The 18,730-nt window shown below is 34.3% G+C and overlaps 1 protein-coding gene across 1 annotated transcript in view; it reads left to right on the forward strand.

Moving 5' to 3' along the window:
• SEPSECS (Sep (O-phosphoserine) tRNA:Sec (selenocysteine) tRNA synthase) overlaps positions 1-18,730 on the forward strand; it is a 35,137-nt gene that overhangs the window by 2,698 nt on the left and 13,709 nt on the right. Inside the window, exons 3-8 of the mRNA XM_017654743.3 lie at positions 238-356; positions 720-878; positions 3,346-3,499; positions 6,468-6,570; positions 15,545-15,674; positions 15,803-15,894. Of these exons, the coding sequence (XP_017510232.3) occupies positions 238-356; positions 720-878; positions 3,346-3,499; positions 6,468-6,570; positions 15,545-15,674; positions 15,803-15,894 (757 nt within the window). The remainder of the gene's footprint in view (positions 1-237; positions 357-719; positions 879-3,345; positions 3,500-6,467; positions 6,571-15,544; positions 15,675-15,802; positions 15,895-18,730) is intronic.

An 18,730-nucleotide genomic window follows, 5' to 3' on the forward strand; every position in this document is an offset into this window, starting at 1 on the left:
TATGGTAGGGAGAAAAGGAATTGGTAGCCATCGTTGGAGACTGCCTACCACAGTGTAATTGGTTAATTTATTGCAATTTAAATTAGGATAGTTTCACATTATTAGTAGTTTATGAAATATACCTATAATAGTCAAGTATTGCCTCTGGTTTTTCTTTGGTGGTTATATTTGTATATACAGTGGATTACTTAGAACACTGAATATTTTTGTCCAGTTATTGGCCCATTTTTTACTTAGGTTCATTCATGGAATTGGACGATCTGGTGATATTTCTGCTGTGCAACCAAAAGCTGCAGGTTCTAGTCTTTTGAACAAAATTACCAATTCTTTGGTCCTGGACATCATAAAGTTGGCTGGTATGTACTGTGTTAATCATAATAATTTTGACTGACCAGCCACACACACCTTTGCCTAATTTCTTTTATTAATGCCTCTTTCCAAAAAGGATATAAATGGCTTTTGAGAAGATGTGTGTATGTGTGTGTGTGTGTGTGTGTGTGTGTGCATGTGTGTGTATACATCTTTATAATAAGATAGAAAATCAGAGCCATATGCCTGGAGGATAAGTTTGATAGTGAGCTTCCTGAGAGCAAGTACAGAAGAAGTACCAAGTCCACAACTCTTCTTATTTGATAGAAGAAATATATCATTTCAAGAAGGGTGATACATATCATTTCATTTCAGTGTAATAGCTAATTTGTTTTACTTTTTATTTGTAGGTGTCCATACAGTGACCAACTGCTTTGTAGTTCCAATGGCAACTGGTATGAGTCTAACCCTGTGTTTCTTAACATTACGACACAAAAGACCAAAGGCAAAATATATTATATGGCCACGAATAGACCAGAAGTCCTGCTTTAAATCCATGATCACTGCAGGTAAAAGAAGAGAATGGTATATATAATGTTCTCAATATCACAGTTAGAAAATCCAAACTTTTTATGTAGAAATAAGTAAAAAAGAAACTAAATCTGTTTCTATGCCTTCTTTTTATTGTGGTAAAATATACATAACAAATTTTGCCATCTAAGCCATTTTTAAATGTACAAGTACATGATATTAAGTACATTCACGTAATTGTGCAGGTGTCACCACCATCCACCTTCAGAACTTTCTCATTTTCTTCAACTGGAACTCTACCCATTAAACAATAACTCTCCTCTCCAAACTACTCTCAGCCCCTAGTGGTCACCATTCTACTTTCTGTCTCTAAAATTTAAGTACTCAACTCAAGGTCCTTCATATAAGTGGAATTAAAGGATATTTGTTCTTTTGTGACCAGTTTATTTCACTTAGCATAATGTCTTTAGGGTCCATCCATATTATAGCATGTGTCAGAATCTCTTTCCTTTTTTAAGATTGACTAATATCCCATTGTATATGTATATATCCGACACTGTGTTTATTCGTTTATTCATTCATTTATTCATGGATACTTAGTTGCTTCCACCTTTTGGCTATTAGGAATAATGCACCTATGAACATGGGTTTACAAATACCTGGTTAAGTCTCTGCTTTGAATTCTTATGGGTATATACCAGAAGTGGAATTTCTGGATTTTATGTCCCTATTCTTTCAGATTTGGGTGTGGTTACCTGCCTCACAAGGTTCTTTTGAGAATTGAGTAGGAGGACATATGAAATGCCCAACAAAACTCCCTGAAGCATAAAAGGCACTTCAGAAATGTTTGTTGTGTACACATGAGTAGAGTACATATGAATTATTACCATGAATCACAGTGCAAGGATATAGGCATCATTAAGTGTATGAGACAAAAACTTTCAATGGTATTTTAGTATGTTTGCGTAAGTGAAGTTAAATTTGAGAATTTAATGTTTTTTTTGAATGTCTTCAGTCTTCCATATAAAATAAACAGTACTGGACTGTAGTTAAACTGCATAAATAATCCAAGAGAAACCCATGGAAAGGGATTCATAATAAGGACATTTAGCAGAAACCGATAGACTTTTAAAAAATAGGCTTATTTATTGTAAGTGACATCAAGTTGTCAAGTCTGTTAATTTACATCCTATTAACCAAAGAACTGATAAGCAAATTTATGAAAAGATGAGCATATTGAAAAATGAGAGACTTTTTTCCAGAAGTTGTTAGGATTTGGACTACAATTACAGTTTTGTTTGTTTTAATAGCTGCGAAGTGCAGTTATAAAACCTGGGCATTTCTGAACCAACATATTTGAATTGATTTTATAGTGGCCAAGGTTTATATTTCTGTAGATAGCATGCAGACAACTTGATGTGGATTCTAAAACACAGAACTACTTTGTCTTAATTTTGCTTTAACTTGTTGTGTGACCTTGGGGGAAGCCATTTAATCTTCCTGAACTTTGACTCCCTTATCTTTGAAATGAGCAAATTGAGCTAAATGGTTTCTAAATCCCTTACTGCTCTTAAATCCATGACTCTAGCATGCTGCTAGATTTGGTATTTGGGAAGACTGAAGATGTGACTACGTAATAACTTCATGTGCAGTATTTCCTAAGTTTATTTTCTATCCACTTTCTAAGACTTAAATAAACCCTTAGATTTTTTTACCGTAAGTACTTACTAGTATCACAAAGTACTTACTATATAAGTTATATATAATTTATGTAAGAGCTTTGTACATTATTTAGAGTATATGCTACTCACACAACTTTTTAAGTTTACAGATACCTAAATATTTATCATACAAGATTACATAGTTATTATTTTGGTGGACTTTTGATCATATGCCAGTTAAATGTACTAATTAACTTGAAAATTGGAAAATAATTTTTATGTTTAATTATAGAAGGCCCTTGTGAGCCATGAGATGGTCAATGATCCTTAGGCCACTAAAATTCACTATATTTTTCTTTAGAGGTAGAACATTGAGTTGATGATTGTGATATATTTTAATAGTTAATTATATTTGTATTTTTGTCCATCTCTGAAATAAAGTAAATTTTAACATAAAACTTAAATGTTATCAGAGAATGAGTAGATTTACTTTTCTGAAATTGAACTGAACTAAATGTGATCCTTTTTGTCATCAATGACTGTTACCACTTTTATAGTTATCTATTTAACATTGTTTTCCTTACTTCCCAGAATTGGGCTTTCTTGTTACATCCAAGTGTTTAATAGATTTTTGGTCCTAATTGTGATCTGGTTGTCCTTTGCATTATTTTGAGCTCCCTTTGACTCATTGCAATATTGAGCCAGGTCTTTATTACTAGAAAAGGGTTCATTGACTGAAATAAATATTTAGAGTTCTTGTGTAGAATACACTGCTTCCTAAAGTTCCAGGAGCTTCCCTGTTTTTGTTTACACTAACATTTCAATTTCTGGTTGGCTTGGTTAGGTTTTGAGCCTGTGGTGATAGAGAACGTTTTAGAAGGTGATGAGCTGCGCACAGACCTGAAAGCGGTGGAGGCTAAAGTCCAGGAACTTGGGCCTGATTATGTTCTGTGTGTTCATTCTACTACGTCCTGTTTTGCTCCAAGGGTGCCTGACAGGTAAATGATTGATGATCATGTAAATTAATATTAATTTAGGTGATCATCAGTTTTTTAAATAAAATACAGATATAGTACAGCAGTAAAAAGATGACTGGGCTGTTGGAGAAACAGCATAATGGCTTGGGAAAATAAAAATTTGATGCAGAAGAAGAAACAACAGCTAGAGCTGAGTAGAGATCTCTTTAACACCTTAGTAGATGCAGACATCTCTTGTTTTCTTGCCCTGTTCCCTGTTACTGATCTTTCAGCACCATTTTCATTATTAATATAAGTATCTAAGCTAAATGTTAGGTTTCCTAGTTTTCATTGTTATCTCCCCTTCTTTGATCTTAGTTTTCATATGTAGAAACTGTCAGTATTAAAAGATTTTGAATAGAAAATTTTAGAATGATTTACCACCCTTTGAATTTTTTTAGTTGCAAGATTAATCCAGATGTACACTTAGGTATACACAATGGTTGACTGTGCATTTTAAGAAAAATGCAACTATTTAAGAAAATAAAAACAAAAAGAAAAAAAGCAAATGTGTACTTTTCTAAAGGATGACCACAAATTTTTATTATTAAATGTAATAGTCTTAGGTATACTAATACAAATTTCTATTTTGATAGCAACTGTATTTTGTTTTAATATTTTGAACATAAGTGCTTATAAATTGTAAAAGCTGCATTGACTTTGGGCTATTTTTGTACCATCAAGTTATACTTTGATTTAATTCACAGAAATCACAAAACTTGGCAGTAAGGAATGTATGTTAGCTTTTATTATAAGTAGATTTTAAGAGACAATGTAAAACCATGCTCTTGAAAATTTACCTGGTTTTATTATGAATTTGTGAATTCTAAGATTATATGGCATATACTTTGGTTTATTCTTTAGTTACCAGATTTTAAACTTGTAATTTTCAATCTTTTTTGTAATATTTAACATCTCTATTACTGTAATCATAATATTAAACATCTCTATTCTTTCTTTGATAGTTTTGCTATCTAGAAAAATTTTAATGTGATAGAAATGAACCACATTTCCAAAAATAGCATATGGATATCTGTATTAGATTATTCATCCTTGAGGATAGTTTTGTTTTTGCTTCATTTTGACTACTTATGATCTACTTTGGAAAAAAATCAAAGTTGTTTTATCAGTCAACAAAATTCTCACATGCCACTTTTTAATGGTGTTAGATAGTGAATGTTTCTGATAAGAATGAACTTTAGGAAAATGGTGATGTACAGTTATTAGTAATGTATTTGAATTTCTGATTTTATTAAATTTAGAAATACAGTTTGATTTCTTTATGTTAAGCTTAACTCCTTTATAATTTGAATGGGCATATGTGTGTATATATATATATGTGTGTGTGTGTGTATATACATACATGCACAGCACATACACATAGGCATACATACATGTATGTAGTCTTTAGTAGTTAATTAATTGGACAGAGAATATTGTGGGACAAACTCAAAGGAAATGTTGAAAAAGAAGGGGATCATTTCTTCTAATTGACAAACACCTTAAATTGGCTTCTAAGTTAGGATACAATTTGATTCATGGAATATGTATTTTTTTGCCTCCTCTTGTCTTTCACTGAATACCTTTGATATGCACTCTAAAATATTGGCAGATTTGACCAAGTCAGAATATTTAAAACTACTCATAAATGGTTTTTTTTCCTTTTTAAATTAGTGTTTTATGTTATTATAGTGCCTTACCCTCAAGGAAGTTTTTTATTAAAGAATGCTTTCATTAGAACACAGACATGTGAAAGAGCCTTTTATGAAAATACTTGAATGTATCCCAGAAGGTCTATTTTGTTAAAAACAACATCTGATTGGTTTCAGTTGTAAAGATTTTCTGTGTCAGTTTGTGAAGTTTATGAAAATAAATGACAAAATGAGTTTTAATTCATAAAACTTCAGGGAAGTAAATTGAAAACTTCTGACAAATGAACAAAATAATATTCCTATTTAAGAACATACTAACATCTACTATAAAAAGAAAATGTACATAAATAGATAATAAAATTATATAATATATAGTAAAACTAATAGGCATTATAAAATGTACATAGATAATAAAACTATGTAATTATATATTCTCACATCCTTGTGAAAGAACTTTTATTGTGTAAAATTCCTTTCCTTTCAAATTCTTTATATTGTAGAAAGAGCATGTTTTAGAAACAATTTTATTAGGCCAGAGGATTTAGTTTTAGTTTTCAAGTGTAGAGACATTTCTTTTAGAGATGATCTCAGTCACAATACTATTTGGTTTTGCAAAGGAATATCTAATATTACAGTCTAATTGAAATTTATTACCTTACTTTGCAAAAAGTTAGACTCACAAATTATCTTGATAAGAGGAATATCAAATGAAAAAGTAAGAGTGAATTTAAAACCAGCAGTTATTTTAAAGATTCTTAAGTATTCAAGTTGCTGGAAAATGTTATTTTGGTACCAAAACATTTTAATGTTCTGTATTTTTTAATATGTTAAAATCTATTTGAAAATGTATTTTTTTTACTTTATGAGATGTTTAATGTGAGATTTCTTAAGATTTCAAGATATGCCAATTATTTTGCAGATATTGGCTTCAGTATGATAAGAAACCAAAAGCACTTTAAAATGAGCATACCACCTTATAAGGCATCATTATAAATAATTTGCTTCTTGCTTTTCATGAGGAAATTTTAAAGTGATTTAAAAGCTGTCATATATAGATCTTTATGAACTGTGTTTTCTCATTTACTGTTAACATTAATTTAAAAGCCTTTTTAGCTTATCCTAAAGCTCCTGTTATGTATTTCCAAGCTGCCAAATTATATGCTAAAATACTGCTACAGAAGTTTTAGTTTTGTCATTTTTTTTTTTAGTATATGTTAAGGATAACTATTAAAGTTTTCACACTGTGATTTATAAACAAAATGTGGATATGTCTTGATATTGAATATTTATGCTTATAGATTAGAAGAACTGGCTGTGATTTGTGCTAATTATGATATCCCACATATAGTCAACAATGCTTATGGAGTGCAGTCTTCAAAGTGTATGCACCTCATTCAGCAGGTAAGAGAGCTTAAAAAGATGTGTCAACAAAAAAATGGATTTTAATGTATCGCAGGATTATTACTTGATTTTCTTACTACAACCTAATATAGTAAAAACAGTTGTTTAGCACCCTCTACTTCATGGAGCATTAGAAATTTGCATCTGAGTCACTCAGTAAAAGTCATTCTTTGGTGGTATCGTGGTATTTGGACAAATAGCTTTGGTCAGGACCAATATGGTAATACTAAAGTAGCTTATTTTTTTTAACTTTTGGGGAATGTTTCATTACTAGTATTCTCACTTTTCTAATATATTGGATTATAATACTTTTAAAACTCTATTGGTAACTTGTTCTATAGTTACTATATAAGGAATCAATTTACCTTATTATCCTAGACTGGAAATGACTTCATTTATAAGTATTTTGGCATGTAACATGGAGTTGGCAGGTTTTTTAAAAGTTTAATTTAACTAAATTTTTATAAGCATCTACTAGATCTCTGTCACCTATTTTACATTCTTATTTTGAAAATATGCCTGGGCTTCCCATCCCATTCAGAGTAAGTAAGTCACAGTCATGGCCTTCAGGGCCTTGGGTATTCAAGCCCCTGCAGCCTCTCAGATTCCATTTGCCTTAGCTCCCCCAGCATGTTCGTCTTCGGGACTGCTTTTCCAGAGAGTTGCGTGGCTTCTTAGCTCTCTTTATTCAATGAGACTTTCCCAGACACCTTTTTAAAATAACAACTTCCTTTTCCTTGTCAGAATTTTCTGTCCCCTTTTCCTACTTTACTATATTCATTGACTTTGAGGTACACATTTTCCTGTATTATAACATTAATATAGGGTGTCTTATAATCAGTGATGTCTTGTAACATTGTTTTTTCTTACCTAGTCACATGTAGAATAATGGTGCTTCTTAAAACTGATGGCTTCTTGATCTTTTTCTCCATAGCACTTACCACCATTTGATATTTGTTGTCTAGGTAATGGCAGTAATTAGAATTAAGGTTCTTTTATATTCTTTTAGGGAAAGGCCTTTGTTTTGTTCACTGTTATGTCCTCAGTAATTAAGGTAGTACCTAACTATTGAGGAACATAACTGACAGTAATGTTACTGAAAAAATTGAATTAGTAAGTGAACTTTCATTATATTTATTTATAATTATTATTATTTACTTATAATGGTTAATTATTCAAACTATATTAGGATATGAATAGATATCCATATATGATATGAGTTAATTTGTGTGCTTAATGATGTTAATCAGTTTTGATACAAATGTGATTTGTGTTGTGTGGTCAGGAATTGTTCACAGATTATGTGTGGCATTTTCCAGTGTGGTGATGAAATCTCTTTAGCCCAGGAAATCCTATCTAGTAAAATTTTTTGAGTGTACTAGTATCATCTCTGATTTGAAAGTGGTTTATATGACAGTATTAGCTGATCTGCTTTATTTCCTTACTCAAAAGTTGTACCAATTAGAATGTGATTATCTGCAAGTAAGGGAAACCCAACTCAAATTGGCTTAACCAATAAGAAAATAGATTAGCTTACGTAACAGTGGAAGTCAGAGGCGACCGGGGGGGAAGTCAGAGGCGAGTGGGTCGTGGGCCTGATATGTCTTAGTTCTTAAAACCTTTGGAGGAAGACTGTCATTTCCTTGGCATCCTTTTCCATTATTCCACAACTTTTAAAGGCTTCATCACACCTCTAGGCTACACTGTATCTGACGTCAATGGTGGCACAGAAAGGTTGTACAATTCTCTGTGTTGGAAATCTTGAAAAACATTGTCAGTAACTAATTTTTATTCCTCTTCCCCCTTTGCCCCTTTCTCCTCGTTTTTAATTTTTAGCAGCCTCAATTCTTTTAAAAGTCAACTGCATTAGCATTACTAAGTGTAGAAAAGTGAGGCAGGAGTAGATGACTCATAACCCTAGTACCCTAATACCCTTAATTTATGTATCTACTTTTTTTCTCTTTTTTTATGTGTGTACTGCCTTTTACATAGTTATAATCAATATGTACATTTAGTAGCTTTTAAAACTTAGTGAAAATAATATATTTAATGTTTAAACTGAAATATGAACGTAAATTTTATTTCTGTATTCTTCACATGCCTATCAAGTCTTCATAGTGATCATTTTAATGGCTCCTTAATATTTACTCAGGCTATGTACTTAACCCAGAAGTGCTCAGTGTTTTGGTGCTCACAATGTATTTTTAAATACTAGAAAAGTTGGTGGCGTAATTGAAGAGATGAAGACTAAAAGAAAATGAGCTGTGGGATATGATAGAAAAGGTCCTCTTGGAGTTGTGTGTCATGTATACCCTGCTTTGCCATTACTTCTCTTCATTTACCAGATAGTTTTACTAAAATGTAAGCAGAAAATAATACCATAAGATGGGCAAATGGATTGTTTAAATGTAGCTATTGTATTGTTGCAGACCCTATTGCCTTCTAGAATTGACATTTCTTTATTAAAAAAACATAAATATTCCAATTTTCTCAAATTGGCCCTCACAAAAAGAGGTGGTAGAACTATTGCTTTAAAGCAAATAAAGGCTTGGATCTTACTGAATGCTAGTTGCTGTTTCATGACATTCTAAAACATTACAGTTAACTTTAATTCATCTCAGTAGTTCTTATTAGTAATACATACCACTTACAAAGTACCTACCATGTGTCAGTCATCCTGCTAGAGTTCTAAAGTTTATTAACTTAATCCTAACAATTTAAGGTATATTTCTTGTTTCCATTCCACAAATGAAGAAACAAACTCAAAAGGATTAAGTGACTTGCCCAGGGTCCCTCAGCTACAAAATGGTTCATCTAGTTCCGTGGACTATCTAGTACATCTCCAGAACCCCCTATTTTCCTCTAAAAAACAAAATACTAAAACTGCAAATACTTTCTTGCAAAAATAGTAATGGAATAATCAAGCAATCAATGAAGAAACAGCTGTAACTAAAATGTTTCAGAACTCTTTTTTACAGGTGATGCCCCAGAATGACTTAATGCTGAATATTTAAAACATTTTAGTATGCTCATGTAGTCCTCAGGAAGTTAGCTTTAAGGAACCTATACTGCTGTTTATTTACCAAACTAATTTAGGAGATTCATGGAATATGGGTATTAGGCAGATTAATGGAGAAGGATAGTAGAGTCACAAAAATAGGTAGGGCTAATTATTTTAGAGTGGTAATGGATTGTGAAGCTCCCAAAGTGTGGGAAGCAGCAACCTTGCTTATTAAGAATTTGAGACAACTAGGTTGTTATGTTACTTATTCACAGGCCTACTTGTCAATTCATTTGATAAATATTTACAGGGTTCCCACTAATGTGCCAGGCATCAGGATAGCCAATGGGGATGCAGTAGTGAATACTAGAAAATCCTTATCCTCATGGAGCAGAAGCAGACAGTAAACAATCACTGTGACAGGTCTTAATAAATACGGTGGTATTTGGGGTGGGGTGTCGGAACCCTTCAGGGACCGAAGCAACATGCCCAAGGTCTTGATTCTTCTCTAGGCTTTTTTGTCTAATCTCTCACGGCGGTTACAGCAGTTGTCGGGAAGCTTTTCTCCCTCCCTTATATTCAGTCGCCCAACCAATCCGGGACAGTATCATGCGTGACCTTTAAGCGGATAGGTGTCACGCGCCACTCTAAGCGGGCAGCACGAGCTGTGCACGGGTACGGAAGTCTGCTGGGCCAGTCCTCAACAGGGAAGAGGGGAAAGGGTGGTGGCCAATCCCCAACAGGGAAGAGGAGCAGGAAGCAGGCGCCATCTTTAGGGCGTTGTCCAGCTAAAGTGGGGCTCAGCCTCAGCCGTAGCCGGGCCCCCACATGGGGAGGGATCTCAGAGTAGATGGAGTGGTCCCGGAAGTCTTCTCCAGGAAGTAACATTTGAGCAGAGCCCTGAATGATGTGGAGTGAGCCTGGTAGCTTTCTAAAGAGAGTCCGGACAGATGGTAACAGCAAGTGCCAGGCCTGTGAGGCAGGTGTGTGTGTGGCATGTGTGAGTTGTAGCAAGGAGGCCGGTTTGGCTGGACCAGGGCAAATGAGGGCAGTGGTGGTGGTAATGAGATTTGAGGTGTCTTACAGATTTGAGATTTTATTCTTGGTATGATTGTCAGCCATTGGAGGGTTTTGAGCAAGATGGTGACATGTGATTTACATTTTTAAACCATCATCCTGGCTGCATTGTGGAGAATAAGCTGTAGGGAAATAAGAGAGAAGGCTGTTGGAGCAGCCCGTGTGAGATATGTTGATAGCTTAGACCAGAGTGGTACCTGTTAAGATGTTAAGCTATGATTGGATTCAGATGTATTTTGAAAGTGTATTTTACACAGTATACTGATGAGTCAGATGTGAGGTATGAGGACAAGAGAATTCAGGATTCCAAGGCTTTTGGCCTCAGTAGCTGGAAGAATGGAAATGTTGTAGGAATAATATTTTATTTTTTAAACACGGGCTTTCCAGCCAGATTACCTAGGATTTAGTCCCTGCTGTGCATTGATTGCCTGAGTGACTTACAGTAGATCTTTTAATTGCCTGTATTTGAATCTCAGCTATGCTATATTAATTACATTTCTGACCTTGGGCAGGTCACCTTAATTTCACTGTGCCTTAATTTTCTCGCCTGTAAAATAGCTGCTATAGTAGCGTCTACCTCGTCTGCAAGGGCTAAGTGAGTGAAGAATGTGAAGTGCTTAGAACAGCGCCTCATGCATAAGAAGTTCCCAGTATATTCTGGCAGTAATTATTATATGGACAATTATCTGTGTATTCACTACTGCTCTCCCCAGAGCCTTGGACAATGTTTGGCAGATGATAGGTGCCCAAATATCTGTTCTGTGACTAAATGAGTGAATGAATAAACTGATAAATGGCAGCCCTTTACTTCATAGAGCATGCTCCTATGTCTCCTATTTAAGCCCTTCCAGCCTTCTAGTGTTTGGGATTTTTTTTTCTTCTTCTTCTCTCCCCATTGATAGCTTCTGACTTTACTGTGGGGAATGAGGTCTGTACACCATTCCTGAGATTGGGTCTGGCCTGTTTTCTTGCCACAGCGTGTGTTGCCCTTTGAATGCTTTCTGTACTTTAGTGCTGAAGGAGTTCTAGCAAATTCTAGTACACAGATTTGTTCGCTTAGTACTCTTCCCAATTTAGGTTTCTGTTACTCTGAGGAAACCTTGGATAGTACTTACATGTTGATAAAAAGACAACTCTTAACTGTTCCCCTTTATTTTTATGAGTTACTCCTTTGCATGTTTTTCAGTTATATATTCTAGTAGTCTGTATGCTTCTCTCTGTGTTCCTGGGATATGGTGAGATTTTTTCTGATTGTAGTTTATGAGGGAATTAGAAACAGTAATAGGAAGGTTAAGATTTAAGCAATCATGTGCTAGCCCCCAGAGTAGTCTGCTCCCCTGTCCTCCTTTGCTGCTTCTACCTATTGCCTGGGTCTGGTCTCTTAGATTAGGCCAGCTATCTGCTCCTTCCCCTCTCCCTGAGATATGGATGTGGAGGGAAAGTGTGAAGCTGAAGGTCAAGTGTGCTTATAATGTTAATAGGAATGTAGATTGTGAATACAGATTGAAAATCTGTGGCTACAGATAAAGAAAAAAGCTATCTTAGTTGAAATTTAGATAGTATCTATTTTTAAGAGGAGAAAATTGAAGTACATTAGACAGAAGGTCATAGACTGTTGGATGAGGACTAGAATTTCATTTTTACATTTGTAGTGAGTAAGTATTCAATTCTCCACCAGAATATTAGATTTTCACTTGAAGTTCATTTGCAGTGGAATGAGATCATCAGATTATAATGTTAGGAAACATGAGTTACGTAGAAACATTGCCAGGAGTATAGAAAACAAATTTCATTAGTTGATGATAAAAATCAAATTTTTCTTTTCTCTTTTGCTATCTTAGTGGTGGTTGGAGCAGAGTTTGTTGCTTAAAGCGGTCATATAGATAGTACATTTTCCAAGCATCAAACACAGGATTCTGTATATATGGGCATATCTCATTTTATTGCACTTCACTTTGTGCCTTGCCATTATTTTGTTTCTTATAAATGGAAGGTTTGTGGCAACAAGTGTATTTGCACCATTTTTCCACAGCATTTGCTCACATGTCTCTGTGTCACACTTTGGTAATTCACACAATATTTCAAACTTTTTCATTATTATATATTTTTTGGTGATCTGTGATCAGTGGTCTGGGATTGTTTGGGACACCATGAACTGCGTTGATATAAGATGGCAAACTTAGTTGATAAACATTGTGTGTGTTCTGACTGTTCCACTGACCAGTCATTCCCCTGTCTCTCACTCTCTGTGTGCCTCCCTATTTCCTGAGACAGAATAATACTGAAATTAGGCCAGTTAATAAACCTACGGTGGCCTCTAAGTGTTCAAGTGAAAGGAAGAGTCACATGTTTCTCACTTTAAATAAAAAGCTAGAAATGATTAAGCTTAGTGAGGAAAGCATGTCAAAGCTGAGATAGGCCAAAAGCTAGGCCTCTGGTGTCAAACAGTTAATTAAGATGTGAATGCAAAGGGAAAGTCCTTGAAGGAAATTAAAAGTGCTATTCCAGTAAGCACATGAATGATAAGAAAGCAAAACAATTTTATTGATGATATGGAGAAAATTTTAATGGTCTGGATAGAAGATCAGACCAGCAACAACATTCCTTTAAGCCAAAGCCTAATTCAGCTCAAGGCCCTGATTCTCTTCAATTCTATGAATGCTGAGAGAGGTGAAGAGGCTGCAGAAGAAATGTTTGAAGCTAGCAGAGGTTTAAGGAGAGAAGTGTCTCCATAACATAAAAGTGCAGGTGAAGCAGCCATGATGATGAAGAAGCTGCAGCAGGTTATCCGGGAGATGCAGCTATGATCATTTATGAAGGAGGATACACCAAACAGCATATCTTCAAAGTAGATGAAACAGTCTTCTGTTGGAAGAAGATGCCATCTAGGACTTCCACAGCTAGAGAGAAGTCAACACTTGGCTTCAAAGCTTTAAAGTACAGGCTAACTCTCCTGTTAGGGGCTAATGTACCTGGTGACTCTTAAGGTGAAGCCATTCTGAAACTTAACCATTTACCATTCCTAAAATCCTAGTGCCCTTCAGAATTACCTTAAATCTACTCTGCCTGTGCTCTATAAATGGAACAACAAATCCTAGATGACAGCTCATCTGTGTATGATATGATTTACTCAGTATATTAAGCCTATTATTGAGACCTGCTTAGAGAAAGATTCTTTCAAAATGTAACTGCTCATTGACAGTGTACCTGGTTACCTTTCAAGCCTGCTAACATCTGTTCTGCAGCCCATGAATCAAAGATTAATACCAACTTTCAAGTTCACTATTTCAGAAATACATTTTGTAAGGCTATAGCTGCTGTACATGGTGATTCCTCTAGTGGACCTGGGTAATTGAAAACCTTCTGGAAAGGATTCACCATTCTAGATGCATTAAGAACATTTGTAATTCATGGGAAGAGGTCACAATATCAACACTCACAGGAGTTTTGAAGAAGTTGATTCCAGCCCTCATGAATGACTGTGAGGGGTTAAAGACTTCATGGAGGAAGTAACTGCAGATGTGGTGGAAAGAGCAAGAGAACTAGAGTTAGAAGTGGTGCCCAAAGATGTGACTGAATGACCGCATCTCATGATAAAACTTTAATGGATGAGGAGCTGCTTCTTATGGATGAGCAAAGAAACTGGTTTCTTGAGATGGAATCTACTCCTGTTGAAGATGGTGTGAAGATTATTCAAATGACAATGAAGGATTTAGAATATTCCATAAACTTAGTTGATAAAGCAGTGGCAGGATTTGAGAAGAATTTTGAAAAAGATTCTACTCTGGGTAAAATGCTAATGAAATAGCATTGCATGCTACAGAGAAATCGTTTAGGAAAGGAAGAGCCAGTCATTGTTGTCTTATTTTAAGAAATTGCCACAGCCACCCCAACCTTCAGCAACAACCCTGATTAGTTGACAGTCATCTACATCAAGGCAAGACCCTCCATCAACAAAAAGATTACAACTTGCTGGAAGCTCAAGATGATAGCATATTTTAGCAATAAAGTGGTTTAAAATTAAGGTATGTATTTTTTTTGATATAATGCTATTGCACATTTAGTAAACTACAATGTAGTGTAAATAACTTTTCATTTATACTGGGAAACCAAAAAATTCATTTGACTTGCTTTATTTTTGTTGCAGTGGACTAGAACAAATCCTGCAATATCTCTGAGGGTTGCTTGTATAACTAATTGATTGGCCTTGTGGGCAGCTACAGTCCATTGGATTATGGTAGCTACTCTTGAATTCACAGAGGATGTTTAAAATTACTTAATATACTTGAACCTTGAACAACATGGGGATTAGGGTCCCTGCCCCAACCCCCAGAGTTGAGAAATCTGTGTATAACTTTTCACTTCCCCAAAACTGTTATGTTATATATATTACATACTGTATTAATATATATTACATACTATGTATATGTATGTAGTAATATATGTATCATATGCTGTATTATACATGTTCAAACATGTGTTGTTCAAGGGTCAGCTGTAGTTGCAGGACCCACTGTTGACATTTATTTTCAAACAGAAGATCACAGATTAAAGGCATGGGAGGAATCCACTCTCTCTTGCCCAGTTTTAAGGTGGAAACCTCTGAATACCCACACCTGAACTGACACTGAAACTCTGCTGTCTTCACAGGGTTGTTTGAGGATTAAATGATTTATGTGTAAAAGTAGGTTTTAAACTATAAAGTGGTCTTCCACATATAAGGAGCAGCATTTAAAAACTCAGTTGAATACTTAAAAATATTTTACTGGCACTGTTACAAAGTAAATAAATATTTTGATCTGTTTTTGATTTATATGCATTGTTTTAATTGTATTTATTTGTTAATAGCAGTTGTTTCTTCTTCTAGAAACTAATATGTATGTGATTTCATTCTAGGGGGCACGGGTTGGAAGAATAGATGCTTTCATTCAGAGCTTGGACAAAAATTTTATGGTTCCAGTAGGTGGTGCTATAATTGCTGGCTTTAATGATTCCTTCATTCAAGAAATCAGCAAGATGTATCCAGGTAAATCAGCTGCTCGTCAGAAAAAATAACTAACAAAAATCCATTTGTGCATAGGCTCCTATAATAAATCTTAATTTCCAAAGCTTTTTCCCCACCTCCTGAATGTAACTTGTTTATCCTTATTTCAGGAAGAGCTTCAGCTTCCCCTTCTTTAGATGTTCTTATTACTTTATTATCACTTGGATCAAATGGCTATAAGAAGCTATTAAAAGAAAGAAAGGTAAGCTTTCTCTTTAGGTATAAAATAATGCTCTTGACTAAAACACTACTCCAGATTACTGGTGATTTTGCCTATTTATTGGTTTATCAGTTTGGGAATATAGATATCTAGTATGGTCTTAGGGATTCACTTTGATTTGGAACCATCCTAGGTGGTTTTCAATGAATCGCTGTCATTCAGTCTATCCAGATATTCTGAGGACTCTTGCACAGGTGATTTTGGTTTTGTTTTTTTTGAGAAACTCCTGCATCAGGGATTCTTCTTAGTTGAGGAAAATTCAATTCATTTATCACTTAAAGATAGAGGCCCTTAAAAGACAAATGGATAAGTTTTTTCTTTTTAGTTTTTGGAACTCTGAAGACTTATGTAAGTGTGAGGTGTCAGTTGCAGGAGGAAGAACCATCAGAAGTTGGTCAGCTTCTCTTTATAAAATAATAAATTCATCTCTTGCCATTATTGGAATGCTGAACTCATTGGTTATGTTGGCTATGCAGAAAAGGTGACATTTGTGCTTGAAAACTGGAATTTGTCTCCAATACTAAAAACTAGCTTAATTTAGGACAATTCAGAATTGTTAACAGTGACAGCGTGTTGGCAGAGCAGGTCAGACTAAGGTTTTATTCATTTCCCATCTGGGAGAGCTAGAGACCCCTAGTGAGGTACTTTCTAGCACTTAGTAATAATTATAGTCCCTTAGATTTGTAATAGTACTTAACATATTTTTAAATATTTTCATCTGTATTATCTGATAGATTCTCTTAACAAACCTTATGAAATTTAAATATTTTGTGCCCTATTTTATTGTAGCACCACTCCTACCCCTACCTCCCTAGCCCCTACTAACCCAGTCCATAGGAAAATAATTGTTTACTTTTTATCATGAGGACATCTCTTAAGATTTATGCGATACAGGAGAAAATACTGAACATCAGTCATTAGGGAAATGCAAATTAAAACCATAGTGAGATACCACTGCATACCTAGTAGAAGGGTTAATATAATAAAGATGGATAATACCAAATGCTGGCAAAGATCTCAGGTGTTGCTGGTAGGAATACAAAATGGTACAGCAACTTTGAAAAATACTTTGCCAGTTTCTTACAAAGTTAAACATATACTTACCATATAAAGCTGTCCCACTCCTAGCTACTTACTCAAGAGAATTGAAAATTTATGTCTGTACAAAAATCTGTATATGAATGTTTATAGTGATTGTGTTTATAATTGCCAAACCCTGGAAACAACTGAAATGTCCATCATTTGGTGTATAAATAAACTATGGTACATATATACTCAGCAATAAAAAGGAACAAACTACTGATAAATGAAAGAACATAACAACTCTCAGATGCATTATGGTAAATGAAATAAGCCAGACTCAGAGGGCTACATAGTGCATGGTTTCATTTATATGCTTTCCTGGAAAAGGCAAAAGGTACCAAACCAGAAAAAAGATCAGTGATTATCAGAAGCTTGGATTGGGGGAGGGGACTTATGGGTTATTGAAATGTTCTTTATCTTGATAATAGGAGTAGTTTCATGACTGTATATGTCAAAATTCTCATAAGCTAGAATTTATGGCTAGCTTAACTGTGGAACTCTAAGAGGGTATTTTAGTCTGAACCTAGAAAGCAAAGTACTGTGTAGTTCTTGGAGAATTTGTTTTCAATCACTTAATAAAACTAACTTTCCTTTAGAATAAATTCATATTCAGTAAGTCTGCATTTTTAACAAATTGCCCTGGTGAATCTGATGCAACCCAAGTTTGAAACCCATTACTTTGGGGTATACAGGTCACTTGTGGAGGAAACATATAATGCCATAGCATTTTAATATTTATACATAGGTGGATAATATTTTTTATGAAGTTTGAGATGGACTGCCTAAATATCCTGAATATCAAAGACTTAAAATATAATTTGTAAATTGTATTCCTGATATTTTTAGTTGTCTTATTATAGTCTTTTCTTATATTGTAGCTGCTTTTTACCTTATATTGATTACTATGCAGATTAGTTTAAAAAATCATTTATAAACTAAGTAAATGGAATATATAATAGTTCTGACAATAAGACTATTACACAAAGTATTAATTTAGACATTTAAAAATTATACTTTATTAAATAGATGGAAACTTTATAAAAATCTTTATATGCCGTTATTATAATATGAAATAAACATACTACTTAGTATTTCCTGTTTTTCTTGAAACAAAATCATCATAGCTAAAAATATTAAATATTTGTTCTAATAAACTAACACAAATCTTGAGTGCTTTTGTGGTTAAACTTTAACTAACAAATTAAACTGATAACTGGAGTACATGCTCCTAAAAAATTACCATCAGGTGTCTGAAATGAAATTTGGTCCTTGATCATAGGTAGTCTAGTAGACTAGTGTCCACCTTGGAATTTGCTATTTATCCGTCTATTCGTAGCAACCTTTGCTTCATATAAGGAGCTCATCAGATGTTGAGTGAACTAATTAATGCAAGACATTTGGGAACACATAGGTTCATGTTGTATAGACATCTCTTGTTTTACACAGAATAGGTATCTTTCTGGAAGCTTAGAAAGCAAATAACATTTTGTTACTGATTTCTATTATGAATTAGATTTTCCTATGGAAACATTTTCCTATATGGATATCATTAAGAACTTGTAAAAAGGAATAAGTTAAAATGGTGATTACCTGTTGTATGTAATAGGTACTGTACTTCTGGGAGTTGGACTTCCTCCCTAGCTGGTACTCCAGTTCCAGAGTATTTTTCTTACCTTAGGATTTTGGAATTTTTGATGTTAGGGATGTTCTGTCATCTTTTTGAATTTAATTTCTG

Source organism: Manis javanica, chromosome 5, assembly GCF_040802235.1.
Source record: "Manis javanica isolate MJ-LG chromosome 5, MJ_LKY, whole genome shotgun sequence".
Classification (NCBI taxonomy): Eukaryota; Metazoa; Chordata; class Mammalia; order Pholidota; family Manidae; genus Manis; species Manis javanica.